Source organism: Loxodonta africana, chromosome 13 (genome assembly GCF_030014295.1).
Source record: "Loxodonta africana isolate mLoxAfr1 chromosome 13, mLoxAfr1.hap2, whole genome shotgun sequence".
Lineage (NCBI taxonomy): Eukaryota > Metazoa > Chordata > Mammalia > Proboscidea > Elephantidae > Loxodonta > Loxodonta africana.
In genome coordinates, this window is record NC_087354.1 from 71,369,605 (window position 1) to 71,392,703 (window position 23,099).

Below are 23,099 nucleotides of genomic sequence, written 5' to 3' on the forward strand. Positions count from 1 at the left end.
AAGACTTGAGAGGCTATGAACACTGTACAAAGTAAAATCAATAAATTGAATGTCCCCACCTGGTTACAGATTTATTGAAGGGAAAGAACTAATACAATGAGTTAGAGAGGTACAAAGAGGCAGTCAGAGAGTAAGAGGCTATAAAGAAAGATTTTGGAGATTTGCAGTTATTGGTGATAACAAAGTCTACAGGAAAATAATCTTTAGAAATGAGGGCTCAAGATTATTAAAGCCTGGATATAGTAGAGACTGCTCTTTGCAAATACTTCCAGAAGACTGAACAAACACAATTGGAAACAGAAATAGGTCCATAAATACATTAAAGCAAGCTGCAAATGCTACAAGGAGGTAATTGTAATTAGCATGATCTAAAAAAAAAAAAAAAAAGACTAACCATTGTAGAATGTGGTCATTGGTCACAGGGCTCTTTGTCACTTATTGAAAGCAAAAACATCATGGAGAACATGATATTAGTAGAGTTTCTAATAGCGATTGGTTCTAGACATCTGCAGAAAAGCAGGGGTGAAAAGCATGCTGGTACATAGTTATTTCAGCAATCATCTCATACATGAAACACATGACACTTTTTACTGCAATAATCTTTTTTTTTTTTTCCAAAGAGCAGATTGAGATAGACCTGTTAGAAATTAACCAGCTGGAAATTAACCAGCTGGTACAGAGCATTAATGCAAGATAGGGCTTCCCATTCTGTTTCTGGCTGTGACTGCCCATGGGTGGATCATAAGTGCAAGGCCCACAGTGGTTTGGCAGTTCCCACCACAGGAGGGTAACTCCATCCTTGCTCTCCTTAGGGAAGTCTTTAGAATTCGAGTGAGTGAGAGTAAGAGTGTCTTGGGGGAGGTACAGCCAGAATGCTCCTTAGAAGCCAGGATGGCAAAAGTTCGTCTCACATACTCTGAATGCGTTATCAGGAGGGACCAGTCCCTGGAGAAGGACATGATGTTTGGTAAAGTACAGGGTCAGTGAAAAAGAGGAAGACTCTCAATGAGATGGACTGACACAGTGGCTGCAACGATGGGTTCAAGCATAATAACGATTGTGAGGATGGTGCAGGACTAGGAAGTGTTTCATTCTGTTGTACATAGGGTCGCTATGAGTCAGAAGAGACTCAAAGTACCTAACAACAACGACAACAACCAAAAAAAAAAAAAAAAGAGAGAGAGGGAAAGTTCTGATATCTGTCTTTATTTTAGATAGCACTGATGGGAGTCATTAACTATAACACACATGTTAAGCAAATGTGCTTGTATATGCATACCTGTGCTTATGTAACTCAAAAAATGGCAAGCAAATATGAGGAACTATATGCAAATCAAATCCTCTATGTAGAAATCACTGAACAACATCAGCTGAAATGGAATTTTTGGTTACTTATCATGCTAAACATTGGTAGATAAAAAAAATAATAATCACTGGCAGGAATATTTCTAAAGACAGACATATAGAATATAAACCCAGAATCTTTACAATAAGAAAATGAAGTACATTAAATGTCTGAAAGACTATGCCCCCAAAGAAACTTACTCTATAAACATTGCCAACATAACTCTGATAAGAGACACAACTGCACAACTGTATTCCCACGTAGATCTCAACATGCTAACAGTCATAGAGTTGTAAATTTTGGAAAGTGATGAAACTCTTGGGTTGTCATGGCTTTGGAGGAAAACTTTAAGGAAATAATCCTTTAGGCATTAACAATTAGCCTCTGCATTGCCACACTGGTAGCTTCCAGAAAGAATCTTGCTTTTACAAATGTGAATCATCTGCTTTCATTTTAATACCACTTACAATTAATAAAGTGCCTGATAGGCTTCACAGCATGGAGGTATCATGGTGCCTTGTTGAAGAAAGCATAGCTTCTTTTCAAAGCTTGATTCAAAAATACTAGAACATGTCCATTCCTAAAGGTAACTTAAGAAGTGGACTGAGTGAGCACTGCAAAACTTATTATGACTAAAAAACTGAACACGAAGTTCTTCGGAAGTTTTCACTTTACTGTGGCAATTAATGGGACTCTGGATCAAGAGAAATGCCAGGGAAAACAAAGCTCATTAATGCTATGTTTATGATGTTGGAAACATTTGCAGTATGTCATAAAATTTTGCCTAGCTTAAGAATTTGTTAGGAAATATTATATACTGGTGCTTCTTTCATTTATCAGAGACTTGCATTACAAAGCTGTTCTCACCAGGGAGTTTATATTCCTGATATTACAGTAATTTAATCAGATAAAACAAAGACTTGCTAGTGGATCTCTGCATGTTAGGAGCACTGGGTATGTAATCCTAATAAACAGTGATCTAAGAAAAGGAGCCAAAGCCTTCTTCTCTACCAGACTTATGAAAGTAATTATACCTTTATTGAAGTTACACCACTCTCCAATTCCTGCTGTTTCTTAAAGATGGTTATTTTCTACTTATAAAAAACAGACTTTGGAAGAATAGTTGGTGTTAAGTAATATTACGAAATTAAATCAGATTCACTATGCAGCTTCCATAACAATGAAACAAATATTTCAGCCCAAATAATAGAAGACTTAAAGGTTAAAAAAAAATACAAAATGGGTAATTAGAGTAACTTTCTAATGGCAGTAACAACTCACATGATCATAGAGTAGGACAGAAAAAAGGGAAAAGGGGACAGCTTTTCACTAGCCATGCTCATTCCCAAGGGCATATCATTAGCACAGGCTTTAGCAGGCTTTGCACAGCCACAGTTAGGGTGTAGAAGGCATTAACAGAGTTAAATACTGTAAGATGAGACAACATGTCAAGAACCATCTTTAAAAAGTGCTGCGGGAGGAGCAGGTGGAACTGCAGAAGCAGCTGCTTGGATTAGGTAGCTGAAGCAAGACGATGATAGACAGATCTTTCAGGATTGCTCTTTGCCCCTAGGGTTTGGACTCCAGTTTATCCAGGGTTATTCAAGCTCTAGGGAAAAATGTTTAAATAGCTCCTACTGAAACAAAGCTGATTTATATCCAGAATCCTATTTGCACTGCACAATTGGAAATAAGCCATTTCAACTAGGCTGATGATAGATAAATAAGAAGCTTGAAAATAGTGAGAATCCTTTAGGGCAAAGCTACCAGAGTCAAACAGATCTCAGTGAATGATCTGGCATCTTCAGCAACATGATGACCTCTCCCCTTAAACACCTAGCAGACACAGACTTTCCCCTACTCACTGTCACAAGCTGCACCAAATTCTAATTTGCCTGGCATGCAATCGCTCTTTTATGTATTAAACACTTGTCTTTTTTTTTCTAGTTAACTCATCTTACAATGATTAAGTCAAGTCTTGACTACTCTCTATACCTTTCCCTAATGACCAGATTTAAGACATGCTTAATATCTATATCATCTTAGCATCTGATGCATGTGTGAATGTATAAGCACTTAGAACATTGCCTGTGTGTGTATGTACATATACTTTTATATGTATATATATACATATTTATATGCTTTTATAAATTATATACACACACACACATATATATACACATTCAGTAAAATATGCAAAAGCCAGAACCTGTGTGAGATGGAAACCTGTCAGAGAAGGAGAACTCATTTATTTTCCACTAATACAGAGTGATAGAAAACTGGCAAGCTGCGCCCTGTCAAAGGCAGAAAACTTGTGAGACTGGGAAAAATAAAGCAGTCCCATAGAGTTTTGGCTCTCACAGGTTTTACAGGAAAAAAAAAATACATATGTATATATGAAAATCAATTGTACCACAAGGGGCTGAACTGATTTTAAGTGGAGGACAAAAACCCATACCCAATGGCACTGTCAGGATAAGTAACGGACTTGGCAGGAAATGAATGGGAAAAACGTGCAATTTTGCTATATATATAAGCCTCCAGTTATCATGAGAACTCTGATATCTTTTAACTACATTATATTTCACAACATATATTAAGTGTCCAAAATATATTTGTTGAAAATATTTGCAACAGCAATTCCATCAAAAAGATCTTGGATTGCTTCAACCAAGGAAGGTGTCCATTCAGTATGCTCTAACGCATTTTCTTTCACTTTATGACTTATCCTTGAAATTATCAACGAAAGAAGAGAATGTGTGTGTACCTCTCACATGTTTGAAAGCATTACAGAATGCATAGTAAATACCTAAAAAGTAGTATCTTTAAAAAGCCATTAGGGCATGTGCCGGACTTTCCTAAGTTTATCTGATTTGGGGTTAAGAATTTTACTCATTTACCTGCCTTCATATTTTTGAGAATTCCATCCTTCTCTAGTGAACAACTATTTATCTTCAGATCCCAGGTTTTACTGAAATGGTTCATGACTAGGCTGTGAAGAACTGAACCAATATTAATATGAATATTAAGATTATTATTTTCCCTCCATGACCAGCCCCCACAGAGGGTTGAATTGATCTTAAAGGGAGGACAAAAACCCATACCCAGCGGCACTGTTAGTATAAGTAACAAACTTGGCAAGAAATGAATGGGGAAAAGCAACTCGAAAAGCAACAGCAACTCAAAAGATTAGACAGAAAACTTAGGGGGGCAGTAAGTTTATGTTAATGGAGAAGGAACAACTCAGAAAAGGAGGGTGAGAATGGTTGCATAACTTGAAAAATGTAATCAATGTCACTAAATTGTACATGTAGAAACTACTGTTGAATATGTGTATGTTTTGCTGTATATATTCTCAACAGCAACAACAAAATAAATAAAATTTAGGGAAAAAAAAAATAAAGAAAGTAAGAAACACCATAGCCAAATTGCTGAAAGACAAAGGGATAATTTGAAAACAGAGAAAAATGTCTCAGCACGTACTGGGAAACAAAAAAGAAAAAAGAAAGAATAACAGCTGACTTCTTATCATAACCAATGACAGTCAGGAGGCAGTGGAATGAAATATCCAAAGTACTGAGTGAGGAACAACAACAACAAAAAAACCCTGTCAACCGAGCATTCTATATGCAGAAAAAACTATTCTTTGAACATGAAGGCATTAAAACCATTTCCAAATTTAAAAAAGATTGAGAAAATTTAGACCTGCTCATGGGAAAAGACTTTAGAGGGTAACTCATATTCAGAGAAATAAAGAACACTGAATATAGTAAATGTCTTTATGGGTGAATATACCTGCTCCCTTTGAGTCGATTCCAACTCATAGCATCCCTATAGGGTCGCTATGAGTTGGAATCGGCTCGACGGCAATGGGTTTGGTTTTTTTGGTTTTATGGGTGAATGTAAAAAACTATCTAATTTTTTTTTTAACTTTTCTTCTAATCTCTTTAAAAATATGATTACATAAGGCCATAATTATAAAAAAGTATTTTTAGATTTATAAATTATATGGATGTAATATATATGACAATAATAGCACAAAGAAGTGGACACAGAGCTACACTGAGGCAAACCTGGTATATTTAACTGGAATTACACTAGAATTAAACTGAAATATATTGTGATGAGTTAAGATGTATATTGCAGTCCCCGGAATGATGACTAATAAAATAATTGAAACAATACTGTTAAAAAAATTCATAATGAAATTATAAATGCACACTAAAACTGTTTGTACAAAATACAAAAGAGGGCAGTAAAGAAGGAACGGAGTGCCAAAATAGATATGAATCATATAGAAAACAAATAGCAAAATGACAAAAATACAAACATTTCAACTATTGTGATAAATGGGAATGGACTAAAGATTCCAATCAAATGACAGAACTTGTGATGCTATAAAAAAATAAAAATAAGCTCCAACTTTATGCTATATAAAAGAGAAGCACTTTATATTAAAAAACACAAATAGGCTAAAAGAAAAAGATAGAAAAAGGAATATCATGAAAATGTGGTAAGACGTTAATACCAAACAAAATAGACTTTAAAACATTTATGGGACATTTAATAATCATATCATCATTAATAATACATAAGGACTATATCACAACAATAAATGCATACTCAGCTAACAACAAAATCCCCAAAATACACAAAGCAAAAACTAACAATATTGAAAGGGAAAACAGACAATGATTACTGCTGGATATTTCTATACCCTACTCATAATAATTGTTAGAACAACTAAACAGAAAACCATTAAGAATTTAAATGACTGGAAAAGCACTATCAATTATTCAAGTTTATCAACTAAAACCCAACACATATCCTTTTCAAGTGCATATGGAAAATACTTCAGGATAGACCATATAGTAGGCCATAAAGCAAACCCCAAACAATCTGGTGTGACTCTCCCAAACTACTGCGAAAATCTTATATTTAACTTTTCCTTATCAAGAAGTCTATCAGAAAGAGCAGTGGGTGGTCCCGGCCCCTACATCTCCCAGGAAAAACATCTGTAAACACCCCCAGATGTGTTCCCCACCTCATTCTTCTAACCATCACTCAGTTATTCAAGTTCTGTTGATAGCAGATTTAATTAAAATGTCACATAAGATAAAATGAATGAATTTTGTCTGAAACTCTGCCAGTTAACTAATCAGAGTGGCCAACTGTAGAATACTTCTAGGAAAACTCATCAGAAGGCAAGACAATGTGAACACAAGGGGTGTATATTGTGGAAGACAATTTTCCAAAGATCTCTTGTGTTTATGCAGAGGTACCAGTTGTCCTTTGTTCCAGACTCTCTTTTCAATGTTTGCACAGTAAGTTGTATTGGAAGGCAGAGAAAATGTCTCCCTCTGGGGAAAAAAGGCAGACATGCTTTGTGTCCAATATCATAAAGACAAGGTTTCCCTTTTGCATGAAGGGCAGACATGCTTACTATATTTTAAAAGATTCAAGTTCTTTAAGCTCTTGATTTGGAATATAGCACGCTATGTGTGCAGATATCTGGAATTTTTTTATCACCCTGTGGGAATTGGGGCTGGGGAACTGGAGCAAAAGACTTTATATTTTGGCTATTACCATTGCTGTGAATAAAACACTATCTTTTTTCTCTGACCCAGGAGTCTTGGGTCTTCTACTAGTATCCATGAACTGTGGCAGGCTAACTTGTTAGCTTTAAGCAAGGTAAAATCTCAGATCTTTCACAGTTTTTGACAGAAGTAAGGTTCTCCAGTCAATAATCTAAGCTCCCATCTTAAAAAAGCAGAAAAAAAAACTAAATTGAGCCAAAGCAAGCAGAAGCAAAGAAATAATAAACATCAGAGCAGAAAGCAAGCATATACAAAAACCCTTACCTCACACCATACACATAAATTAACTCAAAATGGATCACAGACCAAAAAGTAAGAGCTAAGACCATAAAAATTCCAGGAAAAAGCATATGAGAAAATTTCTGTTGTCTTGTGATGGTCAAAGATTTCTTAGCTATGACACCAGAGCCTACATCAGAAAAGAAAAAAAAAAAAAAACTGATGAACTAGACTTCATAAAAATTAAAAATATTTGCTCTTCAAACATATTAAGAAAATGAAAAGACATGCCATATAATGAAAGAAAATATTTACAATTACACATTTGATAAAAGATTTATATCCAGCCTATAGAAAGAAGACAAAATTCTATAATAAAAAAAGTTCTCACTTGTAAAATTAATGAAAGTTTTGAATAGACAGTTCTCCAAAGTAGATACATGAATATCTAATAAGCAAAGATGTTCAGTATCATTAGTTATTATGGAAATGCAAATTACAATCACAATGAGATATTCATAGCAACATCATTAATAATAGCCAAAAAATGGAATCAAATAATGAATGAATAAACAGAGTGTGCCATAGCCATACAATGGAAAAGTATTTCTCAATAAATAAGAATGAAGTGTTGACACATGCTATAACATGGATGAACATTGAAAACGTTACGCTAAGTGAAAGAAGCCAGTCACAATAGACTACATGTTGAATTATTCCGTTCACAAGGAATTCTTAAAAATGGCAAACTTATAGAGACAGAGCGCAGATCAGTGGTTGCCTGGAGCTGGGGGTTGCAGTAAACACTAATTGCATATGAGCACAAGAGATCTCTTTTGGATTACGAAAATCTTTTAAACCTAGGTGTAGTGATGGTTGCACAGCAATATTAACTTAGTAAAAATCCTCTGACTGCACATTTATAATGGGTGGATTTTTTGGTACATAAATTACACTTAAATACAGCTGTTAAAAAATAAAAAAGAGAATTCTTCTTGGACTAAGTGCCAATAAACTGGATGTCCAAGAAAATTCCAGTGTCAACAGGTGATACTGCAGATTAGGTAGACATCTCACATGCTATGTCACCATGTAAGTGTATCCATTCTTGTTGAGATGTAATCACAGAAGAAGGGAATAAATAACTGTCTTAGTTATCTAGTGCTGCCCTAACAGAAGTATCACAAGTGGGTGGCTTAAACAAACGGAAGTGTACTCTCTCACAGTCCAGTAGGCTAGAAGTCTAAATTCAGGGTGTCAGCTCCAGGGGAAGGCTTCTCTCTCTGTTGGCTCTGGAGGAAGGATGTTGTCATCAGCCTTCCCTTGCTCTGGGAGCATCTCAGCGCAGGAACCTCAGGTCCAAAGGATGCGCTCTGCTCCCAGCACTGCTTTCTTGGTGCCATGAGGCCGTCATGTCTCCCTGTCCACCTCTCTCTTCTGTATCTCAAAAGACACTGGCTTAAGACACTATTTAATCTTATAGATCTCAATATAACCTCTGCTAATCCATCTTATTACATCAGAGTGATAGGATTTACAACACATAGGGAAATCACATCGAAAGATAAAATGGTAGACAATCACACAGTCACACAAGGGAATCATGACCCAGTCCAGCTGACAGGTATTTCTGGGGGACACAACTCAATCTATGACAAAAATCAAACTGACTGGAATTAAATTTCTGGTGGATGCGAGCTAGAAATAAAAATTAAGTTACAGGAAAGCAAAGTTTGTAGATGGAGATTTGTACCCGCAACGTATATGTATGTAGTGTGATGACATTTTTATTGTATAAATAAAGAACATAAATGTTCAGACACATTCCTCAAATGTTAATAGTGGCACTGAAGGCTCCTTACAAGACCTCTTCTATCTGTTCTAGTTGATCTCTAGCCAGTGGCCTCGTGCCTTTCAGGAACATAAATTGCTGTAATTTTTCACTTCATCTTCTGTGCGTACTTTTAAAATATTATACAATAAGAATATATTACATTTCCTTTTTAGAAGTTATTTAAGCCAATGCCGCCACAACATGTTACCTCTTGTATCTCTGCATTATTTTGCTATTGTAATTTAGAGTGACTCACATTTCTTGTATCCTAGCATCATCTATTTTTTCAATAAATCCTCTCTAATCCCTTTTCTATGTAATTAAAATTTTACTGCTAGAGTTGCTGTTCCCGTGAAAAATTGTTTAAGAGAAAATAATTGTAGGCCTCCCATTTAATAACATAAAGTCATCATTTGAAAAAAGGGCAGAAAACGCAGGGTTGTCTGTTTGTGGTGGACAAAACCATGTCCCGAGGAACAGGAAGCTCAAGATGTAGTTACAGTTTGCCACTAACTAAAAAAAAAAACTAACTAGTCAGGCTAAAATAAGTCCATCACATCTCAAGCCATATCTACTTCAGATGCATAAGTATTGCACTTGGTTACTAAGCAAAAGGTTGGCGGTTCGAATCCACCCAGCAGAGCTGCCGAATAAAAGCTTGGCAATCAGCTTCCATGAAGATTACAGCCAAGAAAATTCTATGCAGTAGTTCACTCTGTAATACGTGGGGTCACAATAAATTGGAATTGACTCAACTGCAAGAGGTTTGCTTTGGTACTTTCCATACTTAGGATTTTAAGATTTTTGTCTAGTGTTTCACAATAAAAACGGGTTTGTTTTCACTGCTGGGTTTTTCTGTAAGTTTCGATTGCAAATAATAAACCATAAGGTCTATTTACACATTGGAAAAACACTGGCAAACTTTTTAAGTTCAAACTTCTAAAAAGTTGGCAGGTATATGAATAGATAACCTAGAACCACTATGTATTATTTTCCTTTCTCTCCATGCAATTATTACTAGTTTCATTAGCAGGGATTTAAACGTATAACAAAGAAACAGTTTTCCACCTTCCCATAGTTTTTCACTTTTAAGATCAGTCTGTATACGCAGTTTGAAGTTGCATCATTCTAAATGAAGATTTTCAGAGGAAAATCATGTCCTCAGTCAATTTTTTTTGTTACCATAGTGATAAGAATAAAGAATAGAAAAAAAAAAAAAGCTAAAAATACCTGAACGCATACAGTTTTAGGAATTTGACCTACTTGGTGCAATACACTGAAGAAGTTAACTACACATGTGTTAGGTGGAATATTCTACTGATAAAAAAAGGCATGGGTTGCACATCTGGAGTTACTATCCACAATCAGTCAGTACGAATGATGGTGACTGACAATCTAAAATGCATAAAATCAGTCTATTAAAAATGAAATCTATACCAGAAAAAAAAATACCAGAAGCAAGTAGAAAACCATTAATTTAATTCCTTTCTCTCATAAATTTTCTGTTTTCTTCCCATTATTTTAGAATATCTCCATTTTAAATGAAAGTTTCCTCTGTATCAAAAGAATTTTTTAACTTGGTGGTGCAATATAATTAGACTTATATTTAAAATTATTTGAGTGATACCTTTCTGTAAAGCTTTCCATGTCATGAATTACAATAAAAACAGTATGTTTTTAAACAAAATTTTCTTTCGAAACTTCTAGATTTAGTGAGAAGTCTAATGGACTCAACCATTTACAGAATACCGGCTGAATTACAATACCTAGAATCCGTGAAAGATGGATAAAAGACAGTCCTAGCTGTCAAGACTGTGTGTGTGTGTGCTTTAGGTGAAAGTTTACAGAGCAAATTAGTTTCTCATTAAACAATTAATACACATATTGTTTTGTGACATTGGTTGCCAACCCACAATGTATCAACACTCTCCCCTTCTTGACCTCAAGTTCCCCACTTCTATTTGTCTAGCTTTCCTGTTCCCTCTTGCCTTCTCATTCTTGCCCCTGGGCTCATATGCCCATTTAATCTCATATACATTGTTGAACTATGTGTGTTATTGTTTGTTTTATAGGCCTGTCTAATCTTTAGCTGAAGAGTGAACCTCAGGAGTGACTTCAGTACTGAGTTAAATGGATGTCTGGGGGCCATACTCTCAGCGTTTCTCCTGTCTCTGTCAGATCCGTATGTCTGGTGTTTTTTTTGTGAGTTTGAATTTTGTCCTACATTTTTCTCCAATTCTGTCTGGGACCCTCTATTGTGATCCTTGTAAGAGCAGTAGGTGGTGGTAGCCAGGCACTATCTAGTTGTGCTGGGCTCAGTCTGGTGGAGGCTGTGGTAGCTGTGATTCATTAGTCCTTTGGACTAATCAAGAATGTTTTAATCATCCATCTAATTATGTTTTCATAACACTGATTTTTTTAAAGATCTCCCACCTAGTAAAATGGAAAGGGCATAGAACTTAACTTGAAGAGACCAGAGTTAAAGTTTTAGCTCTGCCAACGAGCTTAGAAAAGTCTCTTCCTAAAGCCTCAGTTTTCTCATCTGTAAAAAGTGCATAAATGAGCATATCACCTCCTCCAGCATTATACAATCAAAAGATATGAAATGGGTAGAAAAAAAAAGGCACACCAAAAACACTGAACACAAAATCTCTATAAAAATGAGTCATGATACAATTAGGTTCAACACATAAACATTTTTAAGAGCTACTTTTATATAAATACAGATAAAAAATAATTATTAAAATTTATTTTGATAATTCTTTTAAAAGATAAGACTGATAACCATTTATTGAACACATAAGATAGAATTCACATTTTACATGAATTATTTTGCTTAAACCTCACAACAGTCCAATGAGTTAGATATTATCATGATGCTCCTCTTTACAGTCAAGAAATATAAGGTGTAGACAGGACAAATAACTTGTTCAAAGACATACAGCTAGTAAGTGGTGCACCCAGGAGTTGCACCCAGGCAGGCTAACTCTAGAATCATGTTCTAAGCCTAAGCCATTATACACTATACGCCAAAAGAATCAGTAGAGGAAAACATCTCAATGAAAATGTTAACTTTAAAAACTCCTGTATTTTAATTTACTAACGCTAATTAATGTTTCTGAAATACTTAATCGATTCCATTTTGCTCCATTTAAGTTTTTCATTTTATTATTATTTATTGTAATGGAAACTTCAAAATAACATAAATGTATAACAGTAAATACATTAAAGAAAATCCACATTATAGATTATTACTCAGCCATAAATACTACTGTAAAAGAATATTTAATGGCCTGAAAACTCATCCATGAATGTTGTTCAGCAAAAAAAAAAAGCAGATTTTCAAATAACAGAAAATACGGGCAGTCCCCAGGTTACATTACGAAAGAGATCCATTCCTGCCTGTCTTTAAGTCAAATTTGTAGGTAAGATGGAACAGGTACATACGATTCTTATTTAGTGTCGGTTAGCCAAATGTTTTTCTTAGTATATAGTATATATTTACCTTTCGGGAGCCCCAGTGGTGCAGTGGTTAAGAGTTCAACTGCTAACCAAAAGGTTGGCAGTTCAAATCCACCAGCCACTCCTTGGAAACCTATGGGGCAGTTCTACTCTGTCCTATAGTGTCGCTACGAGTCGAAATCAACTTAATGGCAATGGGTTTGGTTTTTATGCATAAAAAACACTTAAGAAACACTTCCAAACCGCTCAATATTTTCACGATCAGTAAAAAGTAATGTGTGTGCTCCTTATTATGAAACACTGTATTTCACTAAAAATTTTAATATAATAGGCTTTATGGCAGTCTGTCCTTAAGTACAAGGTGTCCATAAATCAGACACTGGTAGCTGGGGACTGCTTGTAATCTCAATTTTCATAAAATAACGTCATATGGAGAGAAAAAAAAAAACTGGAATGATAGATATCAATTGCTATTGCTTAGTACTTTTTACATTTTTGCCATCAAAAAAAAAAATTACTTAAACAAACAACATAGTCATGACCACTGAAGAAAAAAGTGATTTGAATGGTTTTGCCAGTCAATGAACATTTATAGACACAGAAAAATGTTGACAAGTATCTCTAGGAATTAAGGACATTTCACCAGGACTTTTTAAGCCCTGTTGACCATTCCCACTCCCTTATTAGTTTTTAGAAAAGAGAGGAATGTTACTCCATTTGAATTTACTTAATAAATATTCTTCATACACTACTATCATTTATTTAGTGTTCAGAAAATAAATGATTTTCTAACTAAAATTCCATTATATTGAAATAATTTACTATTTCAAACATTTAGACTTGGCTATATTCTTCAGTACCAAAGCTAACCATCCAAAAGTAAGCTTTTTAGCACTGATATTTAAAATATATTCAGCTAGACATAAATTATTTTATATCTATGTATATTTTTATATATATATATAGGGACAGTGGACAAGCACTGGGCTGCTAACAGAAAGGTCAGCCGTGCAAACCCTCAGCCAGTCCACTGGAGGAAGATGCGGCATTCTACTTCTGTAAAGATTTATAGCTTTGTAAACCCTATGGTGCAGTTCTACTCTGTCCTATAGTGTTGCTATGAGCCAGAACCAACTCAACGGCCATGGATTTGGTTTGATTTTATTTCTGTTTTCTTTCTTCCTTCCTTCCTTCCTTCCTTCCTTCCTTCCTTCCTTCCTTCCTTCCTTCCTTCCTTCCTTCCTTCCTTCCTTCCTTCCTCCCTCCCTCCCTCCCTCCCTCCCTCCCTCCCTCCCTCCCTCCCTTCCTTTTCTTTCTTTTCTTTCTCTCTCTCTCTCTCTCTATCATCTACCTATCATCTATCCATCCATCCATCCACCTATTTATCATCTACCTATCTATCTAAAACTTATAAAAAGCTAAAATCATATCCATCCCCTCACCCCAAAAAATGCCTTTATTGCATTAACTTCTTTTAACTTATCCTTTAAATGTCTTCCTTCATTTATATTAAAAGCAGATACAGAGAAATTTTGAGGAAAGGGATTTATATGCCAAGTTGAATAAAAGTAAGAGAATGAAAGAGTAAAGCAGGGAAGGTAAATAAGGAGAGGAGGAAGATGAAGGAAAAAAATGAAAGAAAAAAAAAAGAAGCTACTCACCCGTATGGACCAGATTCCAAACATGATCAATTTGTTTCTGAGTTGGGAAATGACCACAGTCATTGAAGTACTTAAGGAGCTCACTTCTTTCTAATCCCTGCCAATCTTCTCTCTTAGCAAACATTGTTTCATAGACTATAAAAAGGGAAAGAAGGTTAAAAAAAAATCTTTATAAATAACATATCAGGTCCAAGCTATCTAAAAGGTTCATCTGGATTTGATGAAATTTTAACTCCAGATTTGTAAGGGAAATTTAGACTCGCTTCACCAAGGAGAACACTGGTATTCTCTAGCCTGGCTTACAGGACAATTGCCCATGGACCCTACATGCATCAACTCTCAAATCACAGCATAAGACATAGCTAGCTCCTGCTTTAAATGTCAGTATTCCTGGGGCCTCACTCCTGCTGACCCACTTCAGTATTCCATACTTTTTAGCTTTCCTAGTATTTTCCTCTCTTTTTGGCTCTCACTCACATTCTATTGAACTACTTAAACTAATGATTCTCACTTGGACTGCTCGTTCCATTTGTGATTAGTTGTCTACTTGGGAACAATGTCTGCTTTTCGCTCACTGGCTTCATACATTCCTACTTCCCTAGTTTAAGGTACTTTGCCACTCTTAGCCCTAGCCGACCACAGAAAACCGCTTAACTGGGCAACCCCTCAGACATCTCTCATACTTAACATTAAACGTTAGTTTCGTTACATTAGACAACGGCTAAGAGAATTAGCGTGTACATTTTGTAACTTTAATTCTCCATAAACATTTTTATTTTCTCTTTCAAAAACGTAACCCTCCACTCTGAAGCATGATGGATTAACCCTATGAAGTTCATTATTAGTCACCATTTACAGGATGACAGAGCCTGCCTAAGTACCGGCTTAGTCTGAAATGCCGGCTACAAATGACAAAAGGCACCAGAGAGGTTTCTAAGAGAAGATAATGTGCTAATATATCATCCTGACACTCAACTATATGGATTTCTACTTTCTATTCATTCATTCATTTGATGGGATAGTCATAAGACATCAACAACTTCAAGAAATATTTAGTAATTGCCTAAACACAAGTATAGCTATTCCAGACCTTCCAACACAGCAGTAAAATAAATAAATAAACATAAATCTACATTTAACATATCTGTGGCGTTTTCTCTTTTTTTTTTTTTTCAAATAAGCAAACTATAGCAGTTGCTGTAGGTGCCCCATCCACATCTCCTTGTCTTTACCATTTCTGTGCGTGCTGACTTGACTTTCAATTACCAGCATCTGCATTTCATTGCCTAAAGGCTCCCTCTGGCTGCAGGACTCAACTCTGCCCGCTTGTGCAGCAGCTGACCAGAAGTGCCAGGGAATTAATGCTTCCTCCCTCAGCTAATGACTGAGGGGGTTGGTAGATAAAGACACACCACTCAAGACAAGTTTGCTATACTGTTTCCTGGAGGTCCCAAATTCACACTTTGTGACTTTCTTCACTTCTTTGTCTCGCTTCGCCACTTAACTAATGGTATTTCCTGGGATCAGTTCCCAAATGAATTAATTGTATTTGAATTCCTGACTAAGGGCCTGATTCTGGAGAAACTCAAAACAAGATGCAAAGAATGTCACTTTGTCTTTTATGTTTAAGTAGATATATTTTTCCTTGGAAAAGTATATGTACCCTTCACTGTTTTGGCCTTTAATTAATCAACTTGATTAATCAGTTATTTTACACATGATCAGATTGAGGCACATTATGGTTATGTAACCATATTAATGGATAGCAATGCCCTTAATCCACAAATTGTGCCCTAGTGCAAGCAAACTTTCAGCAACACAATAGCAGAATTAACATCCTGGCAAGTATAATAAGGTAATTATAAAACTTGCTGTTGTTGTTAGGGGCCATCGAGTTGGTTCCGACTCATAGCGACCCTATGCACAACAGAACAAAACACTGCCCAGTCCTCAGCCAGCCTTACAATCTTTGTTATGCTTGAGCTCATTGTTGCAGCCACTGTGTCAATCTACCTCGTTGAGGGTCTTCCTCTTTTTCCCTGACCCTATACTCTGCCAAGCATGATGTCCTTCTCCAGGGACTGATCCCTCCTGATAACATGTCCAAAGTATGTAAGACGCGGTCTCACCATCCTTGCTTCTAAGGAGCATTCTGATTGCACTTCTTCTAAGACAGATTTGTTCGTTCTTTTCCCAGGATATGGTATATTCAATACTCTTTGCCAACACCGCAATTCAAAGGCATCAATTCTTCTTCAGTCTTCCTTATTCATTGTCCAGCTTTCACATGCATATGATGCAATTGAAAATACCATGGCTTGGGGCAGGTGCACCTTAGTCTTCAAGGTGACATCTTTGCTCTTCAACACTTTAAAGAGGTCCTTTGCAGCAGATTTACCCAATGCAATGCGTCTTTTGATTTCTTGACTGCTGCTTCCATGGCTGTTGATTGTGGATCCAAGTAAAATAAAATCCTTGACAACTTCAATCTTTTCTCCGTTTATCATGATGTTGCTCATTGGTCTAGTTGTGAGGATTTTTGTTTTCTTTATGTTGAGGTGCAATCCAAACTGAAGGCTGTGGTCTTTGATCTTCATTAGTAAGTGTTTCAAATCCTCTTCACTTTCAGCAAGCAAGGTTGTAATTATAAAACTTAAATCCTGGTAATTAGTTAAATATTCTAGTTATTGAAAACTGCTTAAAAATTGCATATCTATCTGTCAAATGTCACTCATCAGCAATCAACACATGAAAAAGATGAAGAATTTTCTAAAGAATAAGAAGGCATATTAAAAAAAAAAAAAAAAACCTAACCCATTGCTGTCAAGTCGATACCTATTCATAGCAACCCTACAAGACAGAGTAGAACTACCCATAGGGTTTCCAAGAAGCAGCTGGTGAATTTGAACTGCTGACCTTCTAGTTAGCAGCCAAGCTCTTAACCACATCAGGGCTCTAAAGGCATATTAGAACTTGCAAATTCTGTGGACTTTAGAGTGACTATTACCTTTAATGTAAATCAGTGTTTTGGTTGGTAATTACTTAAATTATTCACTTATTTTAACATTTACTTTTATATTTTATAAAATTTATAAATGTGTATAATGTTTAAAATTAAATAGCACTAAAGACTACATAAAAACAGCAGGCCCTTCCGTCCTCTCCCTCCATCTCTAATTCCCACTCACCAGAAACAACCACTTCTAATTCTTTTAACTCTTTCTTCTGATACTTACCTCCATATTTCCAAATAGAATGTGAATACTGCCCATTTTATTTTTTTTCAGTTTTAAATATTGCCTATTGACCTACAGTTAAGCATAAAGAATATACATCTCATATCATCATTCACACACACCTACATGCATATTTCAACTCTCCCCATAGTTTAAACTGTAATAAAAATATATCCAGTGTTTTCACTTTTTAACTGTGTAAAGTTTGTTCATGGCTGAGTGATTACAGTGTTTTTCTGAATAGCTTTTTTTCCCCTGTAATTAATACCTGTGTTCCCTTTACTTATATAACTTTCTTTGATTACTTGCTAAGTCTTCCAACTCTCCCCATCAGTTCTGTAAAACACCTCTCAGTTCAATTTTTCACCTGATCAAAACGGTCATGTTGTTTATCTGTCCCTTTTTATTTCAGAGGCATTACTCCTGAAACTCACAGTCCTGCTCCAGTCCTTTTCCCTCTTGCATTGTCACTGTGAGGCTTCCGTTTGCCTTTCCCCTGTGTAGTTCCCCTGATTCCTTAAACATCTCCCTCGGTTAACTGCCTGGACTTTTATAGCACACCCTCCAGGAACTCCCTGAGATAGGATGCGTGAGAGGTAAAATTTTTAAGAACTTGCATTCTGAAAATATCTTTGTTCCATGCTCACATCTGGTTGATAGTTTAGTAGGGTATAGAAGTCTAAGTTAGAAATGTTTTTTCCTCAAAATGCTGAAAGTACTGCTACATTTTTAGCTTCCAAAGACACTGTAGTAGACGGTTTGATAAAATTCTTTTTCCCAACCTTTTGTGTGTGACCTATTTTTTATCTCTGTCTGGAAAATTGTATATCTTCTCTTTGCACCCAGTATTCTGATTTTATGATGATGTGTCCTGATATGGGGTGTGGGCATTTGGACCCTTCCACACCTTGAAATGCATGTTCCTCCAGGGTGGGAAATTTTCCTTGAAAATTCTCACCACCATACTGTTCAAATCATTCTGTTCTTTTTGGGAATTTCTAAGCACTATATTTGGGAACAGAGCCCTGGTGGCACAGTAGTTAAGAGTTTGGTTGCTAACCAAAAAGTTGGCAGTTTGAATCCACTAGCTGCTCCTTGGAAAACCTATGGGGCAGTACTACTCTGTCCTACAGGGTCGCTATGAGTCAGAATCGACTCAGCGGCAATGGGGTTTTGAGATTTGACAACACTTAAAATAAGCCTCTGATTTTCATATTGTTTCTATCCTACTAGTCATCTTTTAGGTCCCTAGAGGGCGCAAACAATTTGGACTCAACTACTAGCCTAAGGTTGGCAATTTGAACCCACCCAGTAGCACCAAGGAACAAATGCCTGGTGATCTCTTTCTGTAAAGATTACAGTCAAGAAAACCCTACGGAGCAGTTGTAATCTGTACCACATAGGGTTGGAAGGAACTCTATGGCAATAGGTTTGGGTTTTTTTTTTTTTTTTTTTTAATTCATGTTTTATCTTTTCAGTTTCATCTTCTAGAAGGTTTTTCCATCTTTCTCTTCCAAACCTCCTATTGAATTTTTCATTACCACTTCCATTATCTTTAAGTAGCAAGACTCTTTTTCTTGTTCTTTTAATGTTCCTTTTACGACTTCCCATACACATCTCATGGATTCAGCATCTTCTCTTAATGCCCACCCTTGAAGCAGCCCTCAGGTTATCAATGATAAATTATAGCTTTTTCTTCTGCTGCTACTTGTCATGTTTTTCTTTCCCCCAAGTTCCTTTTTCTTATTGTACTTGTTGCTTAAATGGCATCTATATTTTTATTAGAGGATTTCTTAGAAAGCTAAAAATAATTCTTATTTTAAGGAACATGTTACTAAAATGCTGATTGGAAGTTATTCAACTAAAAGACTGCATCAGTAACGTAAGTGGGAAAACAGCTGTCTTGTGGAAGACCCCACAAATCAGGAACAATGGGCCTTTTACTGGGAACTGTTCAAATTCCCCATGGAGGAATCCTTCAATATCTATCCTGATAGGTATAAGCAAGGAAAAGGAGTTATAACAAGAAACAGGGCTATTAGGCAATTGCAGCTTTTGGTATGGAAACACAGGTTAAATCCCTTCTTTTACAGTACAGTGTCCACCTCCACCCCTCAGTTTTGCTCACAGTCCTTGAGACCATAGTTGATATGGTTTTGCCTCCAATCTTCTGATAAGGTGAGGGGGTAGTCACCTGGGAATGAATGGTGGAAAAGGTACGTGTACAATTCTTCTGATCTCAAGAAATCACGCATTTACCTCTTCTCCACACCCTCCCATCTCCTGGAGCAACTGGAGCTGTTAATTCCTGACCATTTTCAGGGTTCAGCAGCAAATTTTAGCCTGCTTCCTTCTGACTTCTCTAACTGTTATTGCTTAACTTTCAGCTTACTTTTTTCTACTAAATCAGTTACCTCTCATCAACCTACTTTCTGGCTTCAAAAATCTCTTACCTACTGTCATCACATTGTGTTTTTATTTGTTTTGGGAGGGAGTCAACAGAAACTAAGGATTCCTGGAGGCACAGTTGTTGAAGTGCTCCACTGCTAATCAAAAGATCCACAGTTTGAACCCACCAGCTACTCCATGGAAGACGTTGGCTTCCGTAAAGATTTACAGCTTTGGATACCCTATGGGGCAGTTCTACTTTGTTCTACAGGATTGCTATGAGTCAGAATCCATTCGACAGCCATGGGTTTTTTTTAAAACATAAGCTCAATTGTTCAATTTGCCATGTTTATAAAAAAAAATCATATTTCGGAGGTGGGGCCAAGATGGCTGACTAGGTAGAAGCTACCTCAGATCCCTCTTGCAACAAAGACTTGGAAAAACAAGTGAAGCAATCACATACATGACAATCTACGAACCCTGACCATCAAACACAGATCTAAAGAGTTGACCTGAGTGAGAGAGACTGAGAACGAACAACCACGGGGAAGCAGTGACTGTTTTCAGAGCCTGGAGCCAGCATCCCAGTCAGGAAACCTTGGTGCCAGGCTTTGGACTGGACGCAGGGGAGCTGAGCACAGCATCCTGATACGGCGCAGACACGGGACACAGCCCTAGCCCCCAGAAGTGACCTCAGGGGAAGCCCAGCCAGTGCATGCAGACAGAGCAGCGACATGGCTGACAGGAGGAGAAGTCACTGGGAGGCAGCGACTGGTTTTGGAGCCAGGAGTGCGGCATCCTAGCTGGGGAATCTTGGTGCTGGGCTTTGGACTGGGAGCGGAGGAACTAACCGCGGCTTCTGAGACAGTGCAAGCACGGGAACAGGGCCTGACCCTCGGGGACAATCTCTACCCAGCCAGCACACACAGTCTACATGCCCGTCGGGAATCTCAGATAACACAGTCATCCCAAGCAAGATAAGTAACTTTGTCTATATTCCGGGGTGCTACTTTCTCCTATTTATCTGAACCCTCCCCTCCCCTTCCCAGGAGGCTTCATTAACATTGGAATTTCCTGAGCTAGAGAGTGAAGTGCTCTGTGGTTTTTCTTTCTGTTTTGGTCTTTTCCTAACCCATTCTCCTGGCCTGGGAGAAGCAGCTACAAAAAACCCAGGGACCAAAAAACCTTCCCTAATTGGACTAAAAACACAGAACCAACTCCAGCCAAACATATGTGATCCAAAGTCTTGGGCTTTCATCCCTACAGGGAACAAGGTGGCTATTATAAAGCAAAGGCAATTCTGATAGGGATCTGACTGTAATTGTTTTAGCAGATTACTGGAAAGACAAGTTTCCCAGGTCTGATATCTCTGTGTATTCAACAGAGCCCTCACTGACCCACAACAGGAAACTGAGGGCTGAAGCTCCCCCCAGGCCACCTAGCCTCCTGACACCTACCAATCTGTAGAGGTACTTGCAGTGGGGGCCTAAGGTACAGCTGCAGAGCCCACCCACCAAGGTGCTTTAGGAATAGAGACACACCTACCTCACTGGCATTCACAGGAAGCCTGTCAGCATCCTGACCCCCCTGGAGTGTGACCCCTGCTGCTCCAAGAATCTGGTGCACACAACTATCACCACTACTTCTTAAGGTGGGTAGGTGACAGTCTGCACCACACACTTGATGAGCCCAAATCAGATTCTACTCAAGAATAGTGAATGGACTTTTAGGCTTATATATCTGGTAACAGCCCAAACTAGCTAGTAATACGACATAAGTGATTCAAGGACTACAACAATCAAGACAGTGCAATCTAGTAGCCCATCTACGTACATTGAAAGAAAACAAAACAAGATAAGACTCAGTGAGCAAATATAGAATAAATCAGTACAATATCTTAGTGATGGCTCGGAGACAGCAGTCGATATCAAACCACATAAAGAAGCAGACCATGATTGCTTCTACAACTCCCCAAACTAAAGAATCAAAATCTTTCCCAAATGAAGATACAATCCTGGAATTGCCAGATGCAGAATATAAAAAACTAATTTATAGAATGCTTCAAGACGTCAGGGATGACCTCAGAAATGAAATAAGGCAATCTACAGAAAAAGCCAAGGAACACACTGATAAAGCAGTTGAAGAAAACAAAAAGATTTTTCAAGAACATATTGGAAAAATTAAGAGCTGCAAGAATCCACAGAGAGACAGCATTCAGAAATCCAAAAGATTAACAATAAAATTACAGAATTAGACAACTCAATAGGAAGTCAGAGGAGCAGACTCGAGCAATTGGAACGCGGTGTGGGGGATCTGGAAGACAAGGGAATTGACACCAATATAGTTGAAGAAAAATCAGATAAAAGAATTTAAAAAAATGAAGAAACCCTAAGAATCTTGTGGGACTCTATCAAGAAGAATAACTTGCGTGTGATTGGAGTCCCAGAACAGAAGATACAGAGAGAATAGTGGAAGATCTGTTGGCAGAAAACTTCCCTGACATCATGAAATACGAAAGGATATCTATCCAAGATGCTCATCGAACAACCCCATATAAGATTGATCCAAAAAGAAAATCACCAAGACATATTATCATTAAACTTGCCAAAACTAAAGATAAACAGAAAATTTTAAAAGAAGCCAGGGATAAAAGAAAGGTCTCCTACAAAGGAGAATCAATAAGAATAAGTTCAGACTACTCAGCAGAAACCACACAGTCAAGAAGGCAATGGGATGACATACACAGAGCACTGAAGGAGAAAAACTGCCAGCCAAGGGTCATATATCCAGCAAAACTCTCTCTCAAATATGAAGGTGAAATTAAAACATTTACAGATAAACACAAGCTTAGAGAATTTGCAAAAACCAAACCAAAGCTACAAGAAATACTAAAGGAAATTGGTCAGAAAACCAATAATATCAGATACCAGCACAACACAAGATAACAGAACAGAACATCCTGATATCAACTCAAATAGGGAAATCACAAAAACAAATCAAGATTAATGTTAAAAAGAAAAAAAACGTTCAAAACAGGATATCATTGAAGTCAATATGTAAAAGATCACAATAATCAAAAAGAGGGACTAAATACAGGAGGCATAGAACTGCCATATGGAGGTGGAAACAAGACGATTTAGGACAATACAAGTTAGGTTTTTATTTAGAAAAATAGGGGTAAATATTAAGGTAACCACAAAGACGTATAACAACTCCATAACTCAAAATAAAAACCAAGAAAAACATAATGACTTAGCAAACATAAATTCAACTACTATGAAAATGAGGAACACACAATTTACAAAGAAAAATGTCTCAGCACAAAAAAGTAAGTGGAAAAATGAAATTGTCAACAAC

General features: G+C 36.9%; 1 protein-coding gene across 1 annotated transcript in view; it reads right to left on the reverse strand.

The window, feature by feature from the left end:
* The window catches only part of LOC135233039 (IQ domain-containing protein M-like), a 302,634-nt gene that overhangs the window by 251,568 nt on the left and 27,967 nt on the right, over nucleotides 1-23,099 (reverse strand). The window contains exon 4 of the mRNA XM_064296152.1: nucleotides 14,119-14,253. Within this exon, the coding sequence (XP_064152222.1) occupies nucleotides 14,119-14,253 (135 nt within the window). The remainder of the gene's footprint in view (nucleotides 1-14,118; nucleotides 14,254-23,099) is intronic.